The 24,004-nt window shown below is 38.6% G+C and overlaps 1 protein-coding gene across 2 annotated transcripts in view; it reads right to left on the bottom strand.

Annotated features, from left to right (window-relative positions):
* The window catches only part of TNNI3K (TNNI3 interacting kinase), a 129,376-nt gene that overhangs the window by 58,533 nt on the left and 46,839 nt on the right, over nt 1–24,004 (bottom strand). For both annotated transcript variants that reach the window (XM_067563383.1, XM_067563384.1), the window contains exons 12-17: nt 21,471–21,557; nt 19,955–20,011; nt 18,488–18,580; nt 18,344–18,401; nt 18,021–18,215; nt 17,562–17,666 (exon numbers count right to left, since the gene is read on the bottom strand). In XM_067563383.1, the coding sequence (XP_067419484.1) occupies nt 17,562–17,666; nt 18,021–18,215; nt 18,344–18,401; nt 18,488–18,580; nt 19,955–20,011; nt 21,471–21,557 (595 nt within the window). The remainder of the gene's footprint in view (nt 1–17,561; nt 17,667–18,020; nt 18,216–18,343; nt 18,402–18,487; nt 18,581–19,954; nt 20,012–21,470; nt 21,558–24,004) is intronic.

Below are 24,004 nucleotides of genomic sequence, written 5' to 3'. Positions count from 1 at the left end.
TATTCAAGTTGCAAATAGTTAGTATTCTAAAGATGTGGGAAGCTCCAGATTACCTTGCACATCGTGGATACTTTGTATTCTACACTTACCCAGCACTGCAGAACTCTTTGTTCTGCAAAAATCTCACTTTTTTTATTTGGTAACTATGATACTTAATTTACAATAGTAGACACTATAATCCTCCTCAAGCTATCAATGCATCACACATACTTTAGGAGCTGATTTCTGAGTGGGTTTGGCCACTGATTCTCTAAGAATGAAGTTTTTGAATACAACCAAACTATTGGGCCGTTGTGGTTTCGTTCATCCCCAAAGCATGCTGAAAAGGGTGCTGGGGAGAGTCATTTCATTTCTTCCTAGTCACAGAAAGACACTGTATAAAGCATGCAATTGAAATAATTATTTTTACAAGATTTAAGAGGAAAATTAATATTCAAACTACTTAAAATGTTAGATGAAGTCAATTTATAATATATTAAACTTCCTATTTTCAGGCCAATCCCCGCTCTCAGTTACAGAATTGCAAGATCACTGATAAAGAAAAGCCAAGGAAGGAATTTGGTCTTCAGTATAAGCAATATAAAAATTAATAAAAGTTATTTACAGAAGATTTCTAATTACTGTCAAAATTTCCCATATTTGAAAATTCAGTGGCGTGTATTTTACCTCTGCTGCTGAATGTTTGCATTTCTAAACTATCATTTGATAAATTAGAGTTTACTACTGAACTTACTTTATTATAGCTTGACCACAGACATTTTCATTAGAACATAGCTTGTTTATGTTCTGGCTGGGATGATTTAGTTGGGGTTTGTCCTTCTTGGAACAGGGGGTTGGACTAGAAGATGGCCTCCTGAGGTCCCTTCCAACCCTAATCTTCTATGATAACCCAGATCTGCTGAGTCCCAGTCCAATGCTCTGCCCATTAAATCCCATAGCATCTCATATTACCATCCTACCTACCCACTCCCAGTGTGAATACATGTGTGCGTGAGTGATGGACCCAATCTCGGATGATACAACTGGGGACACCTGCAGTTAAAAAAACAAAAAAGGCTGCTACAGCTTAAATTTAAGAGCCAAAACACGCTAGCTGGGGCTGTAACAGACTCATATCTCCTATGGGTCAGGCACAGCAGGGGACCTGTAACACACACATTAATGACTAGCTGCAAGTTTGTGAGTAATTCACTTTCCACAAGCATTTGTGCTACTACAGTTTGACTACTTAAATATTTGCAGAAAGTGAGCACAAAAGGGCCTAAACAGGGCGGAAGTGAGTTCATGTTTGAGTTGAGTATCTGTGGCCATGTATATGCACTGTCTAATTCTGATTTAAGCTAGCAATGTTGCTAAAGTCACATGTCCCCTCACCTCTCCTGAACAATCTCACACCAAACAAGAAATCAGACTGAGAATGAGATTACACAGCCAGGCTTCTCCTGTTGAGCTCTATCTCATTTTGTTTTGGCAGCCTGGTTATTAGCTGGTGGAGCCGTATGAATTCTGAAGGGCACAGTAGGTCAGGATAATTCCTGGCAGCATTTCTGCTTGTTTTTGAGCTCAAACATAATGGGCAAACAGCAGTCAGTTCACAGCTATGACCCTAGGGTAGCTTGTTTGCCAGAGTTTGAATCTCTGGCAAACAGCTTGATGCTGCAATTAATAAGTAACACAATTTTATTTGAAAGCTTTAGATATCTTCTTTCCACTGTATGAGAGTTGACCAACATTTCCCTCACACACATCCCCAATTTAATTGTTTATAGCACAGTCAAAAACATTAAACCTGTACTGAAACTTGGTTCACAAACAACCAGGTATAAGAGCTTAAATGAAAAAATTCTATCCCCTTGTATTTTCTACTTCTATTGTGACCTGGTTATTTGCTAAGATAGCAATGGCAGCTTCCATATGGGTATCAAGGACTGTATACAGCTACAGAACAGCAATATTATTAACACTTTTGGGTGGAGTGGGGCTTGCATTACTCAGAGATGGTTTCATTCTAAGAAGTAAATCCTCTAAGGAAAATTATAGAAGCCACATCATCTGGGACATTTAAAATGAGACTGGATGAGACCCTAGCAAATGGACAACAAGGAACAATCCTACATTGGTTAGGACATAAATCCATAGACATTAAGGACTTGGGGGACCATTCATCATCTAATCTGACCTCCTGCAGAACACGGGCCATGGGGCTTCCCTGAATTATTTCCCACTTCCAGTTCAATAGCTCTGGTTGAACTAGGGGCATATATTTTTTAGAAAAACAACATGACCTTCATAGGCCCAGTTGCTATTCCTGTTCTGAGAGTGCAAAGCAGCTTAAAGGCCAGTTTCACTGGCTACTTGCAGATTCCTTTGCATTAAGGGGACCTATGGGTGACTTACAGCTGGCCTAGTGGCTGTATGGCACCTGTACTCCAGGTCTCTACCACAGGGACCATTTCCAGGGAGAAAAGATGAATGGCTGGAGTTCCTCTGAACTCTGGCTATTCTCTGAGCTCTGGCTATTCAGAAAGAAGTACTTTCTTATGTTTATTTTAAACCTGCTGCCTATTAATTTCATTGGTTGACCCCTGATGCTTGTGTTATGTGAAAGGGTGACTAACACTTTCTTATTCACTTTCTCCACACCATTCATGATTTTATAGACCTCTGTCATATTCCTGCTCTAGTCGGCTCTTCTCTAAGCTGAACAGTCCTCTCTTTTTAATCTCTCCACGTATGGATGTTGTTCCCTATCCCTAATCATTGTTGTTGCCCTTCTCTGTACTTTTTCCAATTCTAATATATCTTTTTTGAGATGGAGTGAACAGAACTGCACACAGTATTCAAGGTGTGGGCACACAATGAATTTATATAGCGGCATCATGATATTTTGTTTTATCATCTGTTCCTTTCCTATTGGCCCCTAACGTTCTGTTAGCTTTTTTAACTACTGCTGCACATTGGGTAGATGTTTTTGAGAACTATCCACCGTGACGCCAAGATCATCTTCCTGAGCGGTAATAGCTAATTTAGACCTGATCATTTTGTATGGACAGCTGGGATTATGTTTTCCGGTGTGCATTACTTTGCACTAATCAACATTTAATTTCATCTGCCAATTTGTTGCCCAGTCACCCAGTTTTGTGAGACCCCTTTGTAACTCTTCGCAGTCAGCTTTGGACTTAACTATCTTGAGTAATTTTGTATCATCTGCAAGCTTTGCCACCTCACTGTTTACCCCTTTTTCCAGCCCTTTTATGAATATGTTGAATAGCACTGGCCCCAGTGCAGATCTTGGGGGGACCCCACTGTTTACCTCTGTTCACTATGAAAACTGACCATTTATTTCTACCCTTTGTTTCCTATTTTTTAACCAGTTACTGATGATCCATGAGAGAACCTTCCCTCTTGTCCCACGAGTGCTTACTTTGTATAAGAGCCTTTGCTATGGGATCTTGTCAAAGACTTTCTGAAAGTCCAAATAAACTATATCAAATGGATCACCCTTGCTCGTGTTTGTTAGCACCCCCAAAATATTCTAATAAATTGGCAAGGCTTGATTTCCCTTTACAAAAGCTGTGGTGGCTCTTCTCCAACGTATCATGTTTATCTGTGTGTTTGATAATTCTGTTCTTTACTATAGTTTCAACCAATTTGCCTGGTACTGAAGTTAGACTTAGTGGCCTGTAATTGCCAGGATCACCTCTGGAGCCTTTTTAAATAAATCAGAATTACATTAGCTATCCTCCAGTCATCTGGCACAGAGGTTGATGTAAGCGATAACGTTACATACCACAGTTAGTTGTTTTGCAATTTCATAAACATAAAAATGCTAATAAATACCATAAAATTTAAAATGATCAAGTCAAAACAAAACATTTGACCTTATCAAAATAAATCATTTTGATAATTTCCCATTGAAAGTTTTGATGAAATACCTTCCTGCAAAATGAATTTAGTCTAATCTGCATTTTCCAATGGAAAACTAGTGGTGAGCAGGGTTTATATGTGGACTAACCACTAGAGGGTGATGCAATGCACACTTTACAAGCAAATCCCATTTTCTCTGAATTTTTCTTCATCTATGGGTTGCTGTGCTTTTAAAGATATACTTCATTTATACCCTTCAGTTACACTTTTTAATTTAATTGAACATGTTCATTTGAGAGAGATACTTCAAATTATATGTACTTTACCAATAATAAGTAATGCTGTGTAAAGAAGCAAAGTAAACAGTTAACAAGCCTGGGAACTGTCAGAGTAGATAATACCATATTTTTGCCAACTACTTTATTATATACAGTACTGTAATTTTCTGATAGTTTTGCACATCACTAATACTTGTCCAGGACCAAAAGCTTAACACACATTAGGTGTTCTATATTGTAGCTGCATTTAAAACACACACAAAAAACCCTACCACCCCCTCAACCCCGCCCCCAACACACACACCATTGGAACAACTTAGCTGGAGATCTGATGAATTATCTATCACTTGAAGTCTTTAAATCAAGATTGGATGTCTTTCTAAAAGATATATTTAGATCAACCAGAAATTATGGCCTGCATTATACAAGAGGTCAGACTAGATGATTATAATGGCCCCTTCTGGCCTTAAAGTCAAGGAATCTATCTAAACAAGTACAATTTAGCAGGTGCAAGTCCCAAGTACTGGAAGGTGATACTTCCCAAATGCGAAAAACAACGTGGTTCCATTCCCTGCTGTACAGAAACTGATTACCTTGGATTTTACGTCTGGTCTACACTACATGGTTCGGTCCTTATGCCTTATGTTGACCTAGCTGTGGAAGTGTTTTAACTTCAATTGGACTCCTGCTGACCTAAGTGCCTCTCTATATCAATATAGTAACACCACCTCCCAGAGCCACATAGAGTCATGGTTGATGTAATGTCAGTGCAGACACTGTATTGCTTACATTGACTGTTCCTGGCTTTCAGGAGCCCTTCTACAATGCCCCACTTGGACAATACAATTGATACAAGTGCTTCTGGTTAGGATGTGCACCACCAACACAAGAAGCCAAGTGTATGCACACATAAGTGAGTTAATAACTGCGGTGGCTGTATGCCAGTGTAAGTTAGATTGACATAATTTTGTAGTGTAGACATGGCCTCACTCTGTTTTACAGGCTTTTTAAGGGTTATTTTGGCTTCAAAAACAGTGAAGCTCTGAAGTGAGCCTTTTTTATTTGGGAAGTAGAAAGTGAATTTTTAGGCATGTCCTTAACTTAAGGGACAGGAAAACACCCAATTGTGAAAATTCCTTCGAAACAGAGAAAATTACGTGTTGTTAGGATAAAACGTAATCTATTTCACTTCAGTGTATTCATATCTTGACTCCACTTAAAGATCCCTTATTCTTAACTGTGTAATGGATCATTACAACTGCAATGCAAGGTGATAAATGATTACATCCTGCAAGGAGCTATGATTTAATAGGCTGTTACACTGTACAGACTTCTGATGTGAGCCACAGCACATACTGACTTCATCAGTATTTGAATTACTTTTCTGGTAATATTGACTTTTCTGCAAAAACTATACAAGTGTGGGCAGAATAGTCTTCACATTAAAGGGTCCAGCTTTCAAAATAGTTAAAAACAATTTCTGTGCTGCCCTTTTGACTCGTCGGCAATGTTCCTTAATTACAAATCTTAGGACTGTAGGCAGCTGAAAAGGTAGGTTAAATAAATCACATGATCCAATATCTGACATTTGATTCATACACTTGGCCCTCATTGACTTCAGTGGGAATTGTGGGTATTCATCACCTCTGAAATCAGGCTACTTGTTCAAGTGCATAAATATGCATTTAAGTGTCTAACTATAGGCACTCAAGTTTGAAAATTTGGTTATAATTCTTAGATTTTTCCCTCTGTATTTAAAAAGTAAAGAACTAAGCTAATACAACATTAATGTGAATATAATTTCTCAAAACTCAGAAAATTCAATGTTAAAGTTCTGAACACTAGTCTGTTTAAGGGAGGGAAGAGACTAGAAATCAAAGCATAGTTAAAACTCTAGGTTCCTATTTCTGGCACTCTCACTAATTCTATGTGATCCTTGGCAAGTGATTTTTATCTTCCTATGTCTCTTTATTGTTCATGTGTGAAATGGGTTTAAAAATACATATATCGTACCTAGGATATGAAGCTTAATGATTGTTTGTAATGCACCTCCAGATTCTTAGATGGAGAATGCTATAGAAATATTAATATTCCAGCAGGGGGTTCAAGAGGTCACGTGAAGAAAGAAACAAAACTACCATTGCTGCCAGCTTTCTCCAGTTCAATACAGTAGTGTTTGCTGGGGTACCATTTGCTGTTTGGAGAGCCATGATCATGTCAAGTTTTTCCCCAATGAGCACAGAATGTTTCATCTTGACCTTCTCTTTCTCCCTTCTCTGTCCTTGTGCCTCCTATGGGATCATTCACTAACCAGCAGAGATGTTTATTTCTGCCGTATGCACCATGAGAGAATGGGATTAATCCACCACTTCATCTTTTTTTTCTCAGTAGTACTGCTTCACTGTATTCTGTGACTATATGTTGGCATCAGCAAAATTTGAAGATGACAATTTAATATTCCTATATGTAGGAAGAAACAGCAAAAAGATGGTTCTCTAAACAAGCTACTGTGTGTTCCACCAAGTGGTTTATATCAAGTCACCGGGGATTGAATTGGCGGGGGGAAGGGGAGAGTTAAATGGGGAAATTTTCCAAAGACTTAAAGCATCCATTGAAACGGTTCCCCACGATTGGTAGGATGGAATTGAAGGATGCAGGCATTGCTACCAAAATTATCCAGAAGGTGATCTGAGAAGTAACTCATTCACTCAAATGATTTACCAACCCTGGGCCAAATCCTGAGAGGTACTGAATACATGCAACTTCCATTGACTTCAGTGGGAAATGCACTTCTCTGGATTTACAATATTAAAACTGAAATTACAAATCTCCTATTGGAGGTTAATAGTACTTCATCTTTAGCTCTAAGTTTTGCTCCTAAAGCAGATGGTGTAGGACAGCTAATTAAATAATGGTGGTAGGTTAGGAAAACACTACTAAATCTAAGAATCATTGAATCATTGAAAGACTTGATAGAATCATATTTATTCCCTGTTATACTAGCAGAAAATCTGAACACTTACATTTTTCTCCCAGTTAACTTTGAGCAAGCTTTAGAGATTCTAGTTTCCTAGGAAAGATTGTGTAGAAGCGCTTAAAATAAAAAATGGAAAGCAAACTTGTGAAGAGCAGATACTGGGAATTAATAGAACTAAAGCTTTGATTGTTTTTCTTTGTTTAGTTTTGGCTCTATGTTTGATCAAGATAAAACATTGCAAACAGGCAAATGAAAAGGAAACTCAGTGCATATTCAAAACAAAACATTACATAGATCCCATTTTGCAAAGATCTGTTCAAGCATTTTGCCAAAAATTTGTGAAGTCAGATTAACACTGTGATCATTATTTTATATACAGCACAAATTAGGATAATTTTAAAAGGCATTTGTGACACACTAATCAGTAGGAAAAGAATCTGCATGCATAGAAGGAATTAGAATACTTTTCTATTCAGATGTTTATATTGTGCTCATCCTACAGTATCTGAGCTCATTCCATTGCGACTACACATCTCCCATGTGTTGTTTATTCTCTCATTCATAGAGGAAGAAGCATGTGGAGCAAAATGCCGTGTTTTGGTAGGGTTTTTAAATATTATTTTATTTTTTGTTTGTTAGATATACCTGTTGCTATGTGTTTATGTTAGAGAAGGCAAAATCCAAGAAATGTGCTTTGCACTTGGAGCGGAAAGTGATGATGTTTGTGCTAGTCCTTAGTTCCTGGGGGACTTAGTTCAAGAGAACCCCAATAGAAGATTCTGGGTCCCACACAGACAAGCTTCTCTCTTCTAGTTAAATGTTGGAGGAAGAAGGCAGGATCCAGAGAGTAGCAAAGCCTTTAGCAGAGTGTTCTGTGCCATAGAATGGGTCTGCACCCACAGCATGGTCCCCCAAATCCTGCACAGTAGAATCACAGTAGTCCCGTTACCAAGCATTCCTCTGTACCCAAGGATTCCTAATGTAGGAATCACGTGCATGCACCTACATCTTGCTCTCTCTGCTGTACACACATGTATTTATATATGGGTTGCTTGAAATGTTTTCAACAAAAAGTGTATGTCAACAATAAGGGTGAATTGACAGTACATTTTTCCATGGAAAAAAAATTTACCTATACGTATTGTTTTTGAGACACCTTTTTGCGCCCTCCTGATCTTGGGCTCCCCTGGAGGCAGGCAAGACCCCGAGTGTAACCTGGACAGCCCTAAAGGTCTGTCTAAATTATGGCATCCTCCCTGAGACTGCCCGATCAGCTGCATCACTGCCCAGAATCTCTGCAATCCTGTGTACCGCAGCCCGTCCAGGACATGCCCCTCTCACTCAAAATCTGATGTGGACAATGCAGGAAAGTAACCCAATGAGTATGTATCAAATAAAGGATTAACTTTATTTGTCAGGAATCTATTCCAGCAAGAAATTGAATCAGGGACCTGTGTCTGACAACAGAAAGGCCACCTCTGTGCTAACGGTGAATCTGCTTTTCTGTCAGTAGCAGTCCTATAATAGTCTGGGGAACAAATGTGCATGTATTCCAGATTCCTCTTGTGCTTGGCATTCTCCCACCCAAGAACTGACTAGGCCCAGCTGTGATAAGCTTTTAAAGAGCCGGGCCTGAATGCAAACCCCAGATATGAGCACCTTCATGCAGTGAGGAGGTAGAGAGAATTGAAATCTGAAGCTGGATGTGAATATGGAAAATGGTCACCAGTCCTGATTCTGCTCCCATGTATACAGTTTTTGGCATAGTGAAACTCCTGATTTACAGCACAATGAGTGAGAGGCATAGCAGGTTCACTTTCTTTACGATGAACTGAAATTAAGTTCCAAGGGTTGAATTCTGGCTCCATTAAATTAAATGGGGCCAGGATTTCACTCTAGATCCCAACATCTATGGGGTCCCGACCCTCCTTTCCTACAGGTTGCATGTAACTCCCATTAAAGCCCAAAAGAGTTACTTGTACCCTGTGGGTGGGTGGGTGCGAACGGTGCCCTGAACGTTTGATTCAGATTTAGTTTTATAGCCAGGTATCATCAAGCATATTTGGACTATTATAGCTGTATTTTTCCCAAGCTTCCAGCTCCCATGACTTCAACTAACACACACTATATAATAATTTTTAGAGTTCTTCTTCAAAGTAGAACCACACTTTAAAACAAAACCATCTTCAAGTTATTTACTAATGGGGGGAGGGGGGAAATAGAAGGAGAAGAAGAAAAAAGCATCTGAAAAATGTCTTAACTCCAAATAATACTTCCCCCCCTCCCCAACATTTGAGTAATACAAACGGAGCTCTACAGCTCAATGGAATTTTATAAAACTGTCATTTTAAAATGTTCTTCTGGTATAAGAACCAGCACGAGAAATTTCAGCTCAAATAATAATTTCTTGAGAAAGTTATAATTGACTGGAAGTATGGATTTACAATGAAGTGACTTCTAAACCATGACTACAGTATTGTTCCTGTGACACTGTACGTATGTACTGAATAACTTGTTACCACCGTTGAATGTATATCTAGCTGTTCACTAACCTTTTCATACTACCTCCAACTCCCTTTGTCAACATTTTCCTTGATCAAGGATACACCTGGCTAATGCAGGAGGTAAACTGATTATTTTAAATATTTAATTAAATATTTAATTTAATAAATATTTTAAATATCTATCACCTGGACATGTGGCGTGTGCCCTTGGCTAACTGGCAATGGTCTTAGCTACAGTGGCATGACCACAAACTCACACAGCCATATGGATAACGAAACTATTTCAGGGATGAAATAAAATGAAGCATACAGAATGTAAACCTGCACTTCTGTTGTATATAAGATATGTACTCCAGCATGTCTCTGTACCTTCAGAACAGGATCAAGAAACTTGTCTAATTCAGAGGCTGAATGCGAAGAGGGAAAAAAATATTCAAGAGATATGCAAAGAAAGTGTGAAATGGCACCTTTCTAATTATGAAAGGAAAGTTTGCCATTTTTAAGTCATAAAAGAGATGCAATAACCACTTGCAAAGAAATCTCATCTAAGATATCAAAAGCAATTGAAATAAAATGAAAGGAATTGACATTAGTGAATTGGAAAAAGAGAAGGTTTACTCCGATACTGTCACAGAATGCAAATGTGTATTGCTGCAAGGACAAGTCATCTGCCATAAATGTTAGCATCTACCAAAGCTGAAAAGTGATAGGGAGAGAGAGGAAGAACATATCCAGCATTGTGCATTCAGCGCTCAATTCAGTTAAACAGAGTCTAGTCGGATACAAACAATGTGTTCTAATATTTTAATACTCTGTAGCGAAATGTGGAAATGCCTGCATCTATTGAGAAGTTATTGAGGGTCGAAACCTTTAAAAATAAATGAAAAAATGGAATGTTGTCAGGGTTACATACATTTAAGACTTCTGGAAAATTTGGAGCAAACTGAAATAACATACACAGAGAAAATGCACCTAAAAACTTGCTAGTTAAAGCAATGTACTGTATCTAAGATGCAGTGCAAAATTGTAGATCATGGCCATACAGCTAAAATGGATTTTGCCTTTTGCAAAAATGTCATTTAGGAATAAAAGCATCTACAGAAACTAATGAAAATTGATGTACTGACTTAGGAAAGCTATTACAATTGATTTAATTTGAAGCAAAGAACATGCAAGAGGAAGCACAAAAACAGACGGTTGCATGCAACAAATACACAAACGGCAAGGCTTCTGGAAATTAGAACTATAATTGCTATGAGGATTTGGAAACTGAAGCTGTGAATATGGCTAAAGATTCAGAAAAATTATATTGTAAATGTCAAAAGCTTCAAGAAACTGTGAAGATCAAAGGGTTTAGAAAGTTTTCATGTGCCAGCTACTGTATTGCACATTCATGGCACTGGGCTTGTGAAAGGCAGAGCAAATTAGAACATAAAGAGGTATGCATGTGGACACAGTAATGCTCATATGATATTTATCAAGATGGTGACTGATCCACTTAGATTTAGGGGAGTGAAAAGTATTTGAAAAGAAAGAAATGAACTAGTTGGCACCAGTACATGATAAAAGGAAAATGAAAGTAATATCGATGGTCTCCACAAAAAAGCATAACAAGCTCATACTTGAGCTGTGGATACAAGAGAGAACAGTCAAGTGAGGAGCACAAATTCTTGCCAGATAATAGTTTTCAAGACAGATAAAATTTAAACTCCCCCAACCAGGACTTCCACAAATCACTGTCTTCAGGATTTCTAGCATCATATAAGCCAAAAACCACAGGATGATAAATTTAATCATAAAAATGTAATGGGTTCATACAATGTTACCATGATTATTCCAGTTTCTAATGAATCTGATTTCAACTCCCATATATACTTTCCATCAGAATATGTAAGTGATTTGAGTATGACAAGTAGAATCATTCTGAGACCCCAGGAGATGTCAAATGAAAATATTAATCAAATGCAAAACTAAGCCAGACACACTCAAGAACAGTGTATGCTGGTAGTAATATAAGCAAAAAATAGCAGTATGGAACTACAGACTCCTCCAAGTTCCTGATTCAAATCTAGCCTTGGTCAGTAGATCATAGTGGACAGATATGCCTTGAACAAAAGCAGCACAAGAACTGGTGCTGTGTGGAAGCCATATAACAGTTTTTGCAGAGAGGTTCAACAGACATAGAGACAGTATGATCCTCAGATTCCCCCCCAGATGCAGTCCCTCAATTTAAAGTTAAAGCACCTTGACAAGACAATATTGGATAATCTGTCTTGTCACCTGTGCTGAACACATTCTCTGGAAAAACAGAAGAGTTTGCTCTAGAGGTATCAATCTGTCACCTTCCATCAGCACTACATGCACTAATTTTTCTACTTTAAAGAATAAAGGATATAGCCCATAGAAACAGAGCTCAGACTAGAGAGCTCACAAATGCTATTATTACCTCAATGGCAGTCAGAACTTTGAAAAGTGCAGGGGGAGAGAAAGGAACCCTTAAGCCTCAGACTCAGAAATACAAGAGAAGAAACTTCAGTCGAGCCAAGAGAAGGTTAATAAAGAGTTCAGAGGAATCAGGACTAAATTGTCTGATGTTAAGGCTGCATGCAGCTCGAGATGGCAAGACCAAGAATACCTTTTTCATTCTTTCATGGGCAGATTGAAAGAAGTCAGAAAAAGAATTAGTAGAAACAGGTAATCAATCCTGTCCTTACAAAATCCAGTAGTTGTGCTGGATTGCCAGATTCAAGAGCATCTTTCAGAGCAAAAGACAGGCAAAGCCTGTTAAATGTGTGTTCCTTTCCCATAGCATAAGGTCACTAAAAGATCCTTCTACCCTTAATACACTGAAGATTTAATGAAAGGCAATGCTATTTTAAGATTTCATAAGGGGATTTTTATAACAAAAAGAGTTGCAGACACCATCCTCATTACCGCCTAGCTGCCATCCACTCTTTCATCTGTATCACCAAACCAGATCTTAGAAACCTTTTATAGATAGTTAAAGCCATCAAATGAAGCTTAGTCGCTAAAAAGACAGGTCCTAACATGGTCAGCTGTTATGGTTTAAATGAAACTGATACTGAAAGTGTCTGGGTTTTGATTAAAGTGCTTTAATCATCTTACATGAGCTCCCTCATGAAAGTAATATTTGGTCAATCTGGCACTAAGGTGGAGTTCATCATCAGTGCTGGTAACCATCAAAACTTCGAACTTTAATTGGAAAAGCAAAATCAAAGATCCAAATTATTCTATTAATGGTACAGAGCAGACAACCTCTAATCTAGGATACTGAGTATGAGAGAGGCATTTTATCCTTAGCTTCCCTCACCTCATGCTGCAGTCTCATTTAATTTATTATCTGAGACACATTTGATTTCTGAATGTTACAAAGATGATTATAACTGATGAACAAATTTGGGGTGAAATCCTGGCTGCACTGAATGCAGTGGCAAAATTTCCATTGACTTAAATGGAGCCACGATTGTACCTTTGGTGCTTTTCTTCATCTATAACCAGGGACTTTCCCTGGACTTTCACCCAGTCATTCTATCCCTGGGCTGAATGGGATTCATGCTGGGGAATGGGACACAAGTTTCTGAAAGTAAAAGTTTCAAAGTTCAAGCTATTCTAGCAGTGGCGTGGCACCACCAAAAAGCTGCAAACATGCCTTTCACATCATTAATATGAAAACAAAATGTCACCTTTTGGCAAGTGTCTTGATAGAGAGTCCAGCATGGCAATTATATGATCTATGGCCTTTTTGTGAGATGACAGTTTTGGAAAACATTTAGGATAATCCAATGTGGAACAATCTTTGAAACTCTCTCTTGTGACTAGAGATGAGCCTTAGTTGTAAAGTTTGGATCTGGATCTGAATTACCTCACTGTTCAGGTATATGTGGGTTTTGGTTTGGTTCATTATAAACAGGAACCAAAGGGGCAACAGTTGTGTTTCCCTTAGAGAACATGGCCGCCCCTCTGTGCCCTCCAGTTGCAAAACTGGACAGGAGACCATGAGGGGACAGAAGTATGTGGAATATAGGAGGGAGACTCACAGGAGGGACAAGAGAATATGGGGAGTGGGGAGGAGAGAGACCAAGGAAGTGGAAGGCAATGTGAGGTGTACGAGCAGATGAGTGGGAGATGGAAATATAGAGTGCAGCAGGGAGAACAAAGAGTGACAGAGGAATGAGGGCTATGGGAGAGAGACTAGGGAGGCGTAAGGGAATATGAGTGCAGGAGGAAGACTATGAGGAGAGGGGGGATGTGGAACAAAGGAATAACCATTTCCTCTGAGGGTGTGGCAATGCATTTTGTGTACATGTAAGGGAATAAACAATTGTTGGTATCTGTCTTTCCATGACAAGGGACAAGGATATTTACCTAAATCAAAAATCAGATCAACAAGGACAGAAACTGATGACTTAGGTTTCCAGGATATCATTCAGCTGTATTATTAAAACTCTTAAACTTGTCAAGGTATCAGGACTAGTGAGCGCAGTGTACACAAGAGAAATAGTGAGAGTGGAAGACAGAAACTGAAGAAGCCATAGCTGACATTTCCAAAAGCTAACTTAATTCAGGGCATATCCCCGAACACTGGAAAAGAACAATGTAAAGGGACAGTAACACACCGGGAAATTAGAGGCCAGGTAGTTCACTGCCAGTTGTAGAGAAAACATTTGGAAATGTTTTAGAGGATCAAGAGGTGCAACATTTACTGTACTAAAAGCACAGTCTGGTTAAGAGTAGCCGACAGAGTTTCAAGAAAGGAATATCATGCCTCAGTGACTTGCTGCAATTCTCTGAGGATGCTTCTGTCAGGGTAGATGAAAGTGCAGTGAAATGGACGTCACATGATTTCTTTTTAAAAGAATGCCGTCTCCCAATTTCCACACTGAAGGGTAATGTGTAAGGTGAGAAGTCATTGATTAGTAGGAAATATGCCTGATTGGCTTACAAAATGGCTAATCCTGGGACTTTTTCAAGATGGAGAAATGGAATGGTGATACCACAGGGGTCAGGGTTGCATCTACAGTTTATATTTGACACAGCGAGGATTTAAGAATGGAAGACTTTAGAGTTTACAAGCGAGAAAGTGGGAGAGAGAAAAAGCAAATGAGTAGTAAGCCATAGGGACTTCCTCTAACAGCTCACATGGAAACATATGGCTCTTTGCATTATGGTAAACATTTCCACAGTTCATTCTTTTCTTTCTCTTTGAGGTGCAGAGATCAGTTCCGTTGCATTGTACAGAACTGGTTAGTGCAAATCTTTATTGACAAGCATTCCAACTTGTTTGATAAATGAGCAGCAATTAGTACAGAATGCAATAGACAGGCGTCCGACTTATGCTCAGAGTTTGGTTTTCATGATACCACTGTTCCTGCTCAGCACTTTAGTAAAAAAGTTGCACAGTAGGCTCACATTTTCAGCTGGCCTCCATTGATATGCCGATCAACATTGTAGATTGGTCTCTCTGTATATGGAAATCCCCAAATATGCACATTCAAATCAAGTATTTGTACATGCAATCAGGCAGCTGGTGCCTAGGTATCCACTTCTACATCTTAATACAGGTTTTTGCATGTATAGATAGATGCACTTAGACATTTGGTAGGTGGATTAATTAAGCCAAGCTGATAATTTAAGATAAAGTATAAGGCAGAATTTATGGCAGTACTGCCATCCTAAAAATTATAAATCAGGCTCCATGAGATTGGCTTAAATATGAGAGTTTTAAAATAATTTGGGTGTTCTTCATTTGTTTTCTGGTTTTTGAGACTTTAGGGTTCATATCATGCTTTTCTCCACCACCATGAAGACTAGAAATTACATTATTTTTAAATGAAAGGTGAGATTCTCATATAATAACATGACTCTAGGAGCTGGGGCTTTAAACAAAATTCCAGACAATGTATTTGTGAGACTTGCGATAAAATCATGAGAGTTGGCAATGTTACGAAGTTATGTTACTTTTAAAAGGACCAAACTTGAGAGGTGAGGGTGTGGGGACTGGGTAGGCAAAAAGGGCAGTTAGACTTCTGACTTCCATTGAAAGTCAATGGGCACCTAACTCCCATTTATGCCTTTGAAAATTTCCCCTCATTTCACTGACTGAGGTCACTGGGCTTGCATCTCCTACCATCTTTCAATGATGAAATGGTTGCATTGGCTTGAATTATTTGTAGATACTGTGCATATACTTTGTGTGGAAATTATTATCCATATTCTAAATTTTTGATTCCTCCTATGTCTCCTTTGCACAATTGTGGTGGCATAAAGTAGACTTACAGCTACTGCAAGGCAGCAGCTAAAGGTTTCCCTAGGGCAGGAGAATCATCAGCTGGGGTGTATCCACCATAGCTACTCCGTCTCTCCATCCCTGCCAGGGCCTAGTGGGCATTCTAGGGTAAGGTGGAAGCATATCATGGAAGGGTAGCCAAACGAGGGCCCGAGTACAATGCACTCCAGCAATCCTAGTTGGTGGAGTGGCTTGTTAGGAGCTATTATATGCCAGAACAACTTAGAACAGCTCCTGGGGATTTGGGCCTATTTCTTTGTTGGATTTCATATGTTACCATCCAAAATAGATGTACGAATAAAGTCAGAACTTAAAAGAGCCAAAAGGAATAAATATTATATTTGAATGATCTCAGCTTAAGTACTGCTAGAAGCAAGAAAATATTACAGATGCTTTCAAATGTTAAAGTCAGACAGTTAATTCTCTTGATGCCAGCACTGACAACATCCAGAAAAGCTACTGCTGTCTCAGTCTCATCTGATGTTGGCACTAGAGGACTGGCTTGGGAGACAATACAACGAACGCTTTTATTTCTTCACAAAGCAAGAGGAGAAAAATCCAGTTCCATCCCCCAGAGAAAGAACTACCGGCATTGGAAGCCTTTAGTGCAGCTACCAGTTACAGTAGAACATGAAAGCTTGAGCCAGGATCAAAAGATCTTACAGAAAAGAGATGTGTGTGGAACACAGTTCTTTATTACATCGGCACTGGGCTGGAATATTGGAAGTGGGTCATCGGGGAACACAAACAAAATGAACACTGTGGTTTCATTGACCGAAAATGCTTATTTAGTAACAGGAGAGGAGAAAAGAAGGTATATATGGCTGATATTGGAGAAAATCCTTTTTGTGCTTAATAAGGTCCTAGCCCTTTCCAATTCTTCCTGCAGGGGATTTGTTGTCTTACAGGGTGAATTCCATTGACTTAACAGCAAGTTCCTGTATAAAAATCATTTCCTTCCTTCAAGCAAGGATAAACTTTAAAAGACCAGGACTGTACACTGGAGAGAATGTAGCTGTTGAACAGTTGCATCCTTTTGGAAGGATTGCCTTCAGAATTCAACAGACATCACCATGAGCAGTGGTTATGTATGAAACATATGCCAAGAGTGTGATGGGCAGTTGACAGTTTTCAAAACTGCTCCAACATTTACATACATGAATTTGCATATCCAGCTCTTTCAAACTTGAGCCTCTCCTGTCACTTTGTATGTATATACCAGCTGACGACTTCACTGAATGTCAAGTATATTAAGGGGTGCAACTTAGTGTAAATTACACAACAGATATGTATTTCCCATGTTAATTTTATTCATACTGGATGCATATAAATCGTTTAAGAATAGGATACTTTGCTGTGCAATAGTTATTAGTATGAAAGATAAATAAGATGTATCAAATAAATAATTAAAAATAAATGTGTAAAAGCATTCAGTAACGCTGTCACACTCAGGTCCCAGGCCTCAATCTGATCCACACAGGTGGACCCAGTTGCCTGGTCAGAGCCCCACGGATTTCAGTGAGATTCTGCACAGGTACAAGAGTCGGGCTGTGCAGATCAGATTGCAGAATACTGTATTTTAGGATGACATCCTCCACTGAATTTGAGGTACAAGGAGAGAAACATACCTGTTCAAATCCCGATGTATGATTGGTTGTGTAAGATTATGAAGATACTCCATACCTTTGGCTACATCTACGGCAATGATTAATTTAGACTGCAAGTCAAGATTCCTAGATTTAAAAACACATATAGTACTGGTCAAAATGGACAGATATAAGACACATTTACTTGCAACATTTTGAAGAGCTCATAAGAATGACAGTTGTGTCATCTGCAACTCAGAACTACTGTTTTAGTTGGTTTAATGTTATTTGAATACAAAATCTCCCAAGTAAAACAAAAATAACTAGCTAATAGTTCTGAGATTAATTGCTTGTTTACTTCATATACTAAATAGTCTGGATTAAAACAATGATTTGGTACAGTCCTCTAACTGAAATGAATAATAAATATTTGCACCAGTGGAATTCTTATAGTCTCCAGAATTATTTAGCATAGGGTTATACAATAAGTTAATCGAATACCTCTTCTGTTCATGCAGCAGAGAAAAGAGTGATCCTCCAGAAATATATTGAGTGACTATAGCAAATTGACTTGGGTCATCTAAGCAAGCACCAACAAACTGGATCACGCAAGGATGATTGAGTCGGCAGAGGATAGAAACTTCACGGCAAAACATATCCACATCTGATTTGGAACAGTATGTATTGGCTCTGTAGCTAATAAGTGACATGAAGAGAAATTTAAAAGTAAGTGAAAGGTAGCATGAAAATTATGTGATATGCTTTTTTTGTACTCTTAATTAGGGTACTAACTAAGCAAAATAGAAATGTTTTTGCAAACTTACCGTTTGATTGCTACTATTTTATTTCTGCATTTTCCCTTATACACTTTTCCAAAAGACCCTAAAATGATTAAAAAATAAATAAATACAAAGATATTTTCCGTGTGCATCAAACTTTTAAGAAGGATGCATTCTACTTTCTGGTACCTGAGCCAATAATCTCATGGAACTCTATTTCAGAGAGCTGAAGATGGAAATGTGATGGCAAGCCAGCACGGAGGAGGAGAACATCTGCCTTTTCTGCAAAAGAAAATTGTTATCCTTTTTGTAAAATGTGGGGGGAAAATAAAAGCACTTAAACTGATAAAAACATTACACAGTAGCAGCTGATTTTCCTACCATAAATTGGTTGACTGGTAATCCCATTTCTTTTTGTTTCAATACCCATGTTAAACCCCAATAATAAACAAGGATTTGCAACGTTATAGCTGCCTTAGGGTTTCTTGGCTCTAAAGCCTTATCACTGATGAACACTTTCCCATAAGCATATTCTGTCCGGATCATGTGATTGTTGCATAAAATCCTTTATATAAGGAATTAGTTCCCTATTCTGTGTATCTAGCACTCACTACAAGAGCTATGGTTTTTATTCGTGATCTGATCTACTGTTCAATGGCTGTTGGAATCTGAACTCTGATGTGCAATTGAATTCACACACCAAACATCCCTAAATTGTTGATCCATATGGTCTACCAGAATGAGTTTATAAGAGTATTTCTAAACAGAACATTTTAATATGTATGCTGATTACATGCAAAGAATATAAACACTTGAGTACACCCAGAGCTAATATATGAAGTGGAAAATCAAAAGGATCTAAAAAAATGAAATACCTTTAAATATAAATATGCAGCTTAATTCTTTGGCTATTTCTGCTTCAATAAAACACCATTTATTTTTGGATAGCATCTTTCTCACAAAAGTATCCCAAATGCTTACCAGATGATTTCAGTCTAATGTTTTGTTAGCTCAGCATTCATATATTCATGTTTATTTCTTTAGTATCAATTCACTGTCACATATTTTTTCTCAAAACAAGAGACTTTGGTTTGAATCGTAAAAAAAAAAGTCGATTTATCTGTAAATCTAAAAGTTCAAAGAAAATAAAGAGACAAGGTGGGTGAGGTAATATCTTTTATTGGACCAACTTCTGTTGGTGAGAGAGACAAGCTTTTGAGCTTATACAGAGATCTTCTTCAGCTCTGTGTAAGCTTGAAAGCATGTCTCTCTCATCAACAGAGGTTGGTCCAATAAAAGATATTACCTCACCCACCTTGGCTCTCTCTAATATCCTGGGACCAAAATGACTACAACAACACTGTATACAAAAAAAACAACAAAAAAAAACCAAAAAACCCTAAAATCTAAAGAGTATGGCTCTGTTCCTGCCAGGTACTGAGCACCTCTGCTTGAATTAAAGTCAATAACTGAGGGTAAGTAAATTGCTTTCCAAAATGCTCCCATAGGAATACAGCTCCTGTTTATTCACATTTTCTTTACATTTCCAAATAAAAAAGGCAGGTAAATCTAATCATGTGCGGTATATTCAGGATGATAAACACCTTTAGCAACAGAATATAAAATTTGTTTTTTTCCCCCCTGCCATTAAAATACCTTTTGTCATGCTTTTAATCTTCCCTAGAGGGGATGGAACAGACACGTAGGAACCATCTGAAATCAAAGAAGAGAGTGAAGTTTATGGACTTTTCTGAGGACAGTATAAACACCTTTCCTGATAAAAGAAGTAAAGCAATTTTACTTAAAGAGTAGAGAAAGTGTGAGCAAAAAATATCATTTAAAAAAACCTAATGGAACTGTGAACTTGTATTTTTAAAAACATAGGCTGTACATCATGGGCCAGATCCTCAACTGGTGTATTGGCATAGCTCTTTGGATGCCCATAGAGATACAGTGATTTACATTCACAGAAGATATGGCCTAATACAGCCATATATATGGACTGAATTTTCTAAAGAGTCAGGGTCATATTTACAAGTGCTCAGCATTGACCACTGGGGATAGATTTCCAAAACACACTGCACCCTAGAGATGTTCTTGTGACACTTCTTGGCCAGATTCTTAAAAGAGTTCAACTCACCATGCACTGAAAATCTGGCCTCTTGTTTAGATGCCTAAATAGGAGCTGAGTTCTTTTTTAAATTTGGCCTTTCTGCAGATGCTGAACTTTTAAAAATGTGATCCACACCAGACAGCATACATGTAGGTCAAAGAAAAATGAACTGATGAAGAAATCCGGGATTTAGATGCTCTGAGCAGATTTAATTTCGGTGTCTTTATATGTTAGTAGCTTGCTGGAGTTGAAATTCAACGATTTGTGCAAATTCAGCCTTCAAAGATACACACTCTTCAGAAATACAGTATGCCTGTACTGGAGCACACTGCACTTGGACGATCTGAGCTTTCAGGGCCCAATATTAGTCCTGCAGATATCAGTGGGAATTTTTCCATTAACTCAACGGGAGCAAATTCATGCCATAGGTGAGCTGTAAATGCACAGAATTTATGCAAGGACGCTTCATGTCTCATCTTTGTATATACTTTCCTTGACACAATATAAAACTTTTGTGAGGCCATCTCACAGCTGAGATTAGTAAATTTGCTTCTTGCCGCTTGTTATTTAGTCAGCAACGGAGAGGAATATTTTTGTAACAAAAAGAGTAATTAATCCTTGATATGGGGCAATTAGGTCGCTAAAAACATGAAGGATTGGATTGAATATAGAAACTTACCGTATGACAATAATCAAACAGACATCAAAGGAAGACAAAACAAAGAGAATGCCTAAACAAGGTATTAATATGTAGAAAGGTATGCGTAATTATTATTAAGGAATGATTTTTGTTTCATAGCTGTTTTTCTCTCTATCTAGTAACATAAAGTGACAACACTATTTTAAGATAAAGGTGAAGTTTGGACACAAATCAAAGATGCACAACATCTGAAAAACAGGGATGCTCATGCCATTAAATTACCTTCAGATATAAATTTCCCATACTAGATAGGGCCTGATCCAAAGATCATTGACGGCAGGTGAAAGATTATCATAGATTTCAATGGGTTTTGGATCAGGCCCTTCATAAAATAAAGTGACTAGTTTATCAAACTGTACCTCCTCCAGGTTGGGAGTATTCATTACAGGGTGAGTCATCCTGGGGTCTTTTATAATGCTTCAGAAGGGTAACAATGACATCATGTCCTAAAAAGAGGAACGATGGATTTGCATATTAAATGTAAATATTCATTACTTATTATTTATTGATACATAATTAGGAGCATTTTAAGATAAACAGTGCTTCTCTTTATGAAAACATATAAATAAACTATTCAGTGACTGTAATCAGAAACGTGGTATGATTTTGAGGTAGGTGAATATGGGGAAAACCCGGCCGAATAAAACAAACGTAATTTTCACCACAGGCTTGCATGGCATGCAGGGCACAACTACATTATCAAAAAAAAAAAAAAAAGACACATGGCAGCAAGTCTCAGAACCTGAGTCAAATGATGGGCTCACGGATCTCATTTAGGGTCTAAAAATAGCAGTATAGATGTTCAGATTTTCAGATAAACACATGACTTCAGAAACACACCATACACCATGAGACTTGTTATGAAGTCAGGAGAGTTTGCAATGCTGAGTAACTGCTTCCATGCTATATTTCAGGGAACAAAGTCTAAAGCTGGAGCCAGGGGCATGCACAAGGCCAGCCCGCTCCCCTTTCCCACCCCAAATCATTGGAGGCACAGAACTCCTCCTGACCCAGGGCTGCAGGGTGTGTGTGTCAGGTGAGAGGTAGCGGAGGCTGGGGGAGGGAGGGAGAATGAACTCCTCCCAGACCTAGGGCCACTGTAGGGGTGGGGTGGGGTGGGTGGCAAGTGAGGAAGAGTGAGCTCCTCTGGCCCTGCGGCCTCAGTGGGGGGGCACAGAAAATTTAAATTTCTGTACATGCCCCTTGGTAGAGCCCAAGCTCTGAAACCCAGAGACGGGATGGTGTCACAACCGGAGTCCCAGCCCCAAACTGAACATCTACACTGCTATTTTTAGCTACATCGCTTGAGCCCAAGTCAGTTGACCCAGGCTGTGAGACTTGCTGTCGGGGTTTTGTTTGTTTTTGCAGTGTAGACATATCTGCTAGATGGCAAAAGTAAAAGCCAAGAATAATCTTCATTAAAGTCAATGGGGAAAAAACTAAGACTGAAAATATTTCAGCTATTAAAGCCTCAGGAGATAAAAATATTCTCTGGTTTTGTGAATATTTGTCATTCTGTTTCAGCAAGGAAGCAGAGGGGAATGGTGCATCACATATTAGTCACTATATTATGTTCTCAGTCCCTCACACGCTTTGGAAAATAAAAGAACCCCTCAACATTTCAAAGTGATGTTTGGGGTTCCATTCTGTGCACTCAGATCATTCAGAACTGTAGTTCGAGCTCTCCCTCCCATTCTCTCCTCCTTACTGATCTCAGATTTTTGAATGCTCTGTTAAAAGGAGGAATTCTTTACTCCTTTGAAGCTTTTCTCTTGGTTAATTAGATGCATTTTCAATAGAGCGTTTTTAACGCTTTTTGGGGGGGCTCAGAATCCCCACGCTCTTATTTCCTCTTTTCCCAGTCCAATGGGAAATGGTTGGGAAAAATAGTAATTTTATCATGGGTTCTTGCTCCAGGCATCAGCATGGGTTTCTTTTTTGCCTCTCACAAAGAGGAGAGCAGAAAAAAAGAGATACATTCAGAATGAGATTGTGATGCAGTGCTCACAAACCAAATGCTACCTTTCCTTTGAACAGATCTCTTGGCTCTGTTTGCTTGGAACTGTTTTAGTTCTCTGCCAACTCAGTGGCACAATTCGTTGGCATTTTCTTGAGGATTTTCTTCATCCACAGCCTAATGAGTGCAAGCATTCTGGCTCATAATAAGCATAAACCTGCCAAGGACATGCCAGTAATGTCACAAGCTCTGAAAGGCTTCCTCACTAGCGTTCTAGAGTCCTGAAGATAGTTCAGTGCAGCTCTCGTAGAGTCCACTATACACTTTTTCCATCTGCTGAGATGATCGATGGGATTTCATTTGTGAAAAGACATAACCCTACCTTTGCGGTGTTTTACTACTGGAGTTGAGGAGGCAAAAATTTCTGCAGAGCAAATCCTAAGCAGAGCAGGGCTGGCCCTAGATCAAATGGCACTCCTGTTGAGGAGTGTCTTCGACACCCCCTCCACCCACCTCCATTGGTTAAACTTTTGAATACCTTATTTTTTATTGCATTTGTGGCCCATATTACAACTTTGGTGCACAATGTGTATGCATGATTTTTCCCTGTCACGTAAGACACAAGATTCTACAAAGGTCCAGAACATTCTAGGAGCTTAGTGAAAAATGAATCCACATACAGAATACCTGAAACATTTTACTTCAAATATTCTATTTTTCCTTTTGTTGCTAACAACAAAAACAGTGCCCTGAGCCCCCTGATCCCCTCCAAGCCTGGCAACCCAGGGCCTGCACCTAAGTTCAACCCTGGTTATTGGCAACTAATTAATCAAGACAACCTACAACTTACTCATGTCATGGTGTTACTCATAAGCTTAGCTACTGTATCTCTATATCTACCGCAACTGAACTTCCTATAATTCCAGTAAGGGACTA

Source organism: Emydura macquarii, unplaced genomic scaffold (genome assembly GCF_026122565.2).
Source record: "Emydura macquarii macquarii isolate MOO-44397 ecotype Brisbane River unplaced genomic scaffold, CSIRO-AGI_Emac_v2 contig_2481, whole genome shotgun sequence".
Lineage (NCBI taxonomy): Eukaryota > Metazoa > Chordata > Testudines > Chelidae > Emydura > Emydura macquarii.
The sequence above is the reverse complement of the archived record's forward strand: the minus strand, read 5'-3'. Positions and strand labels throughout refer to the sequence as shown.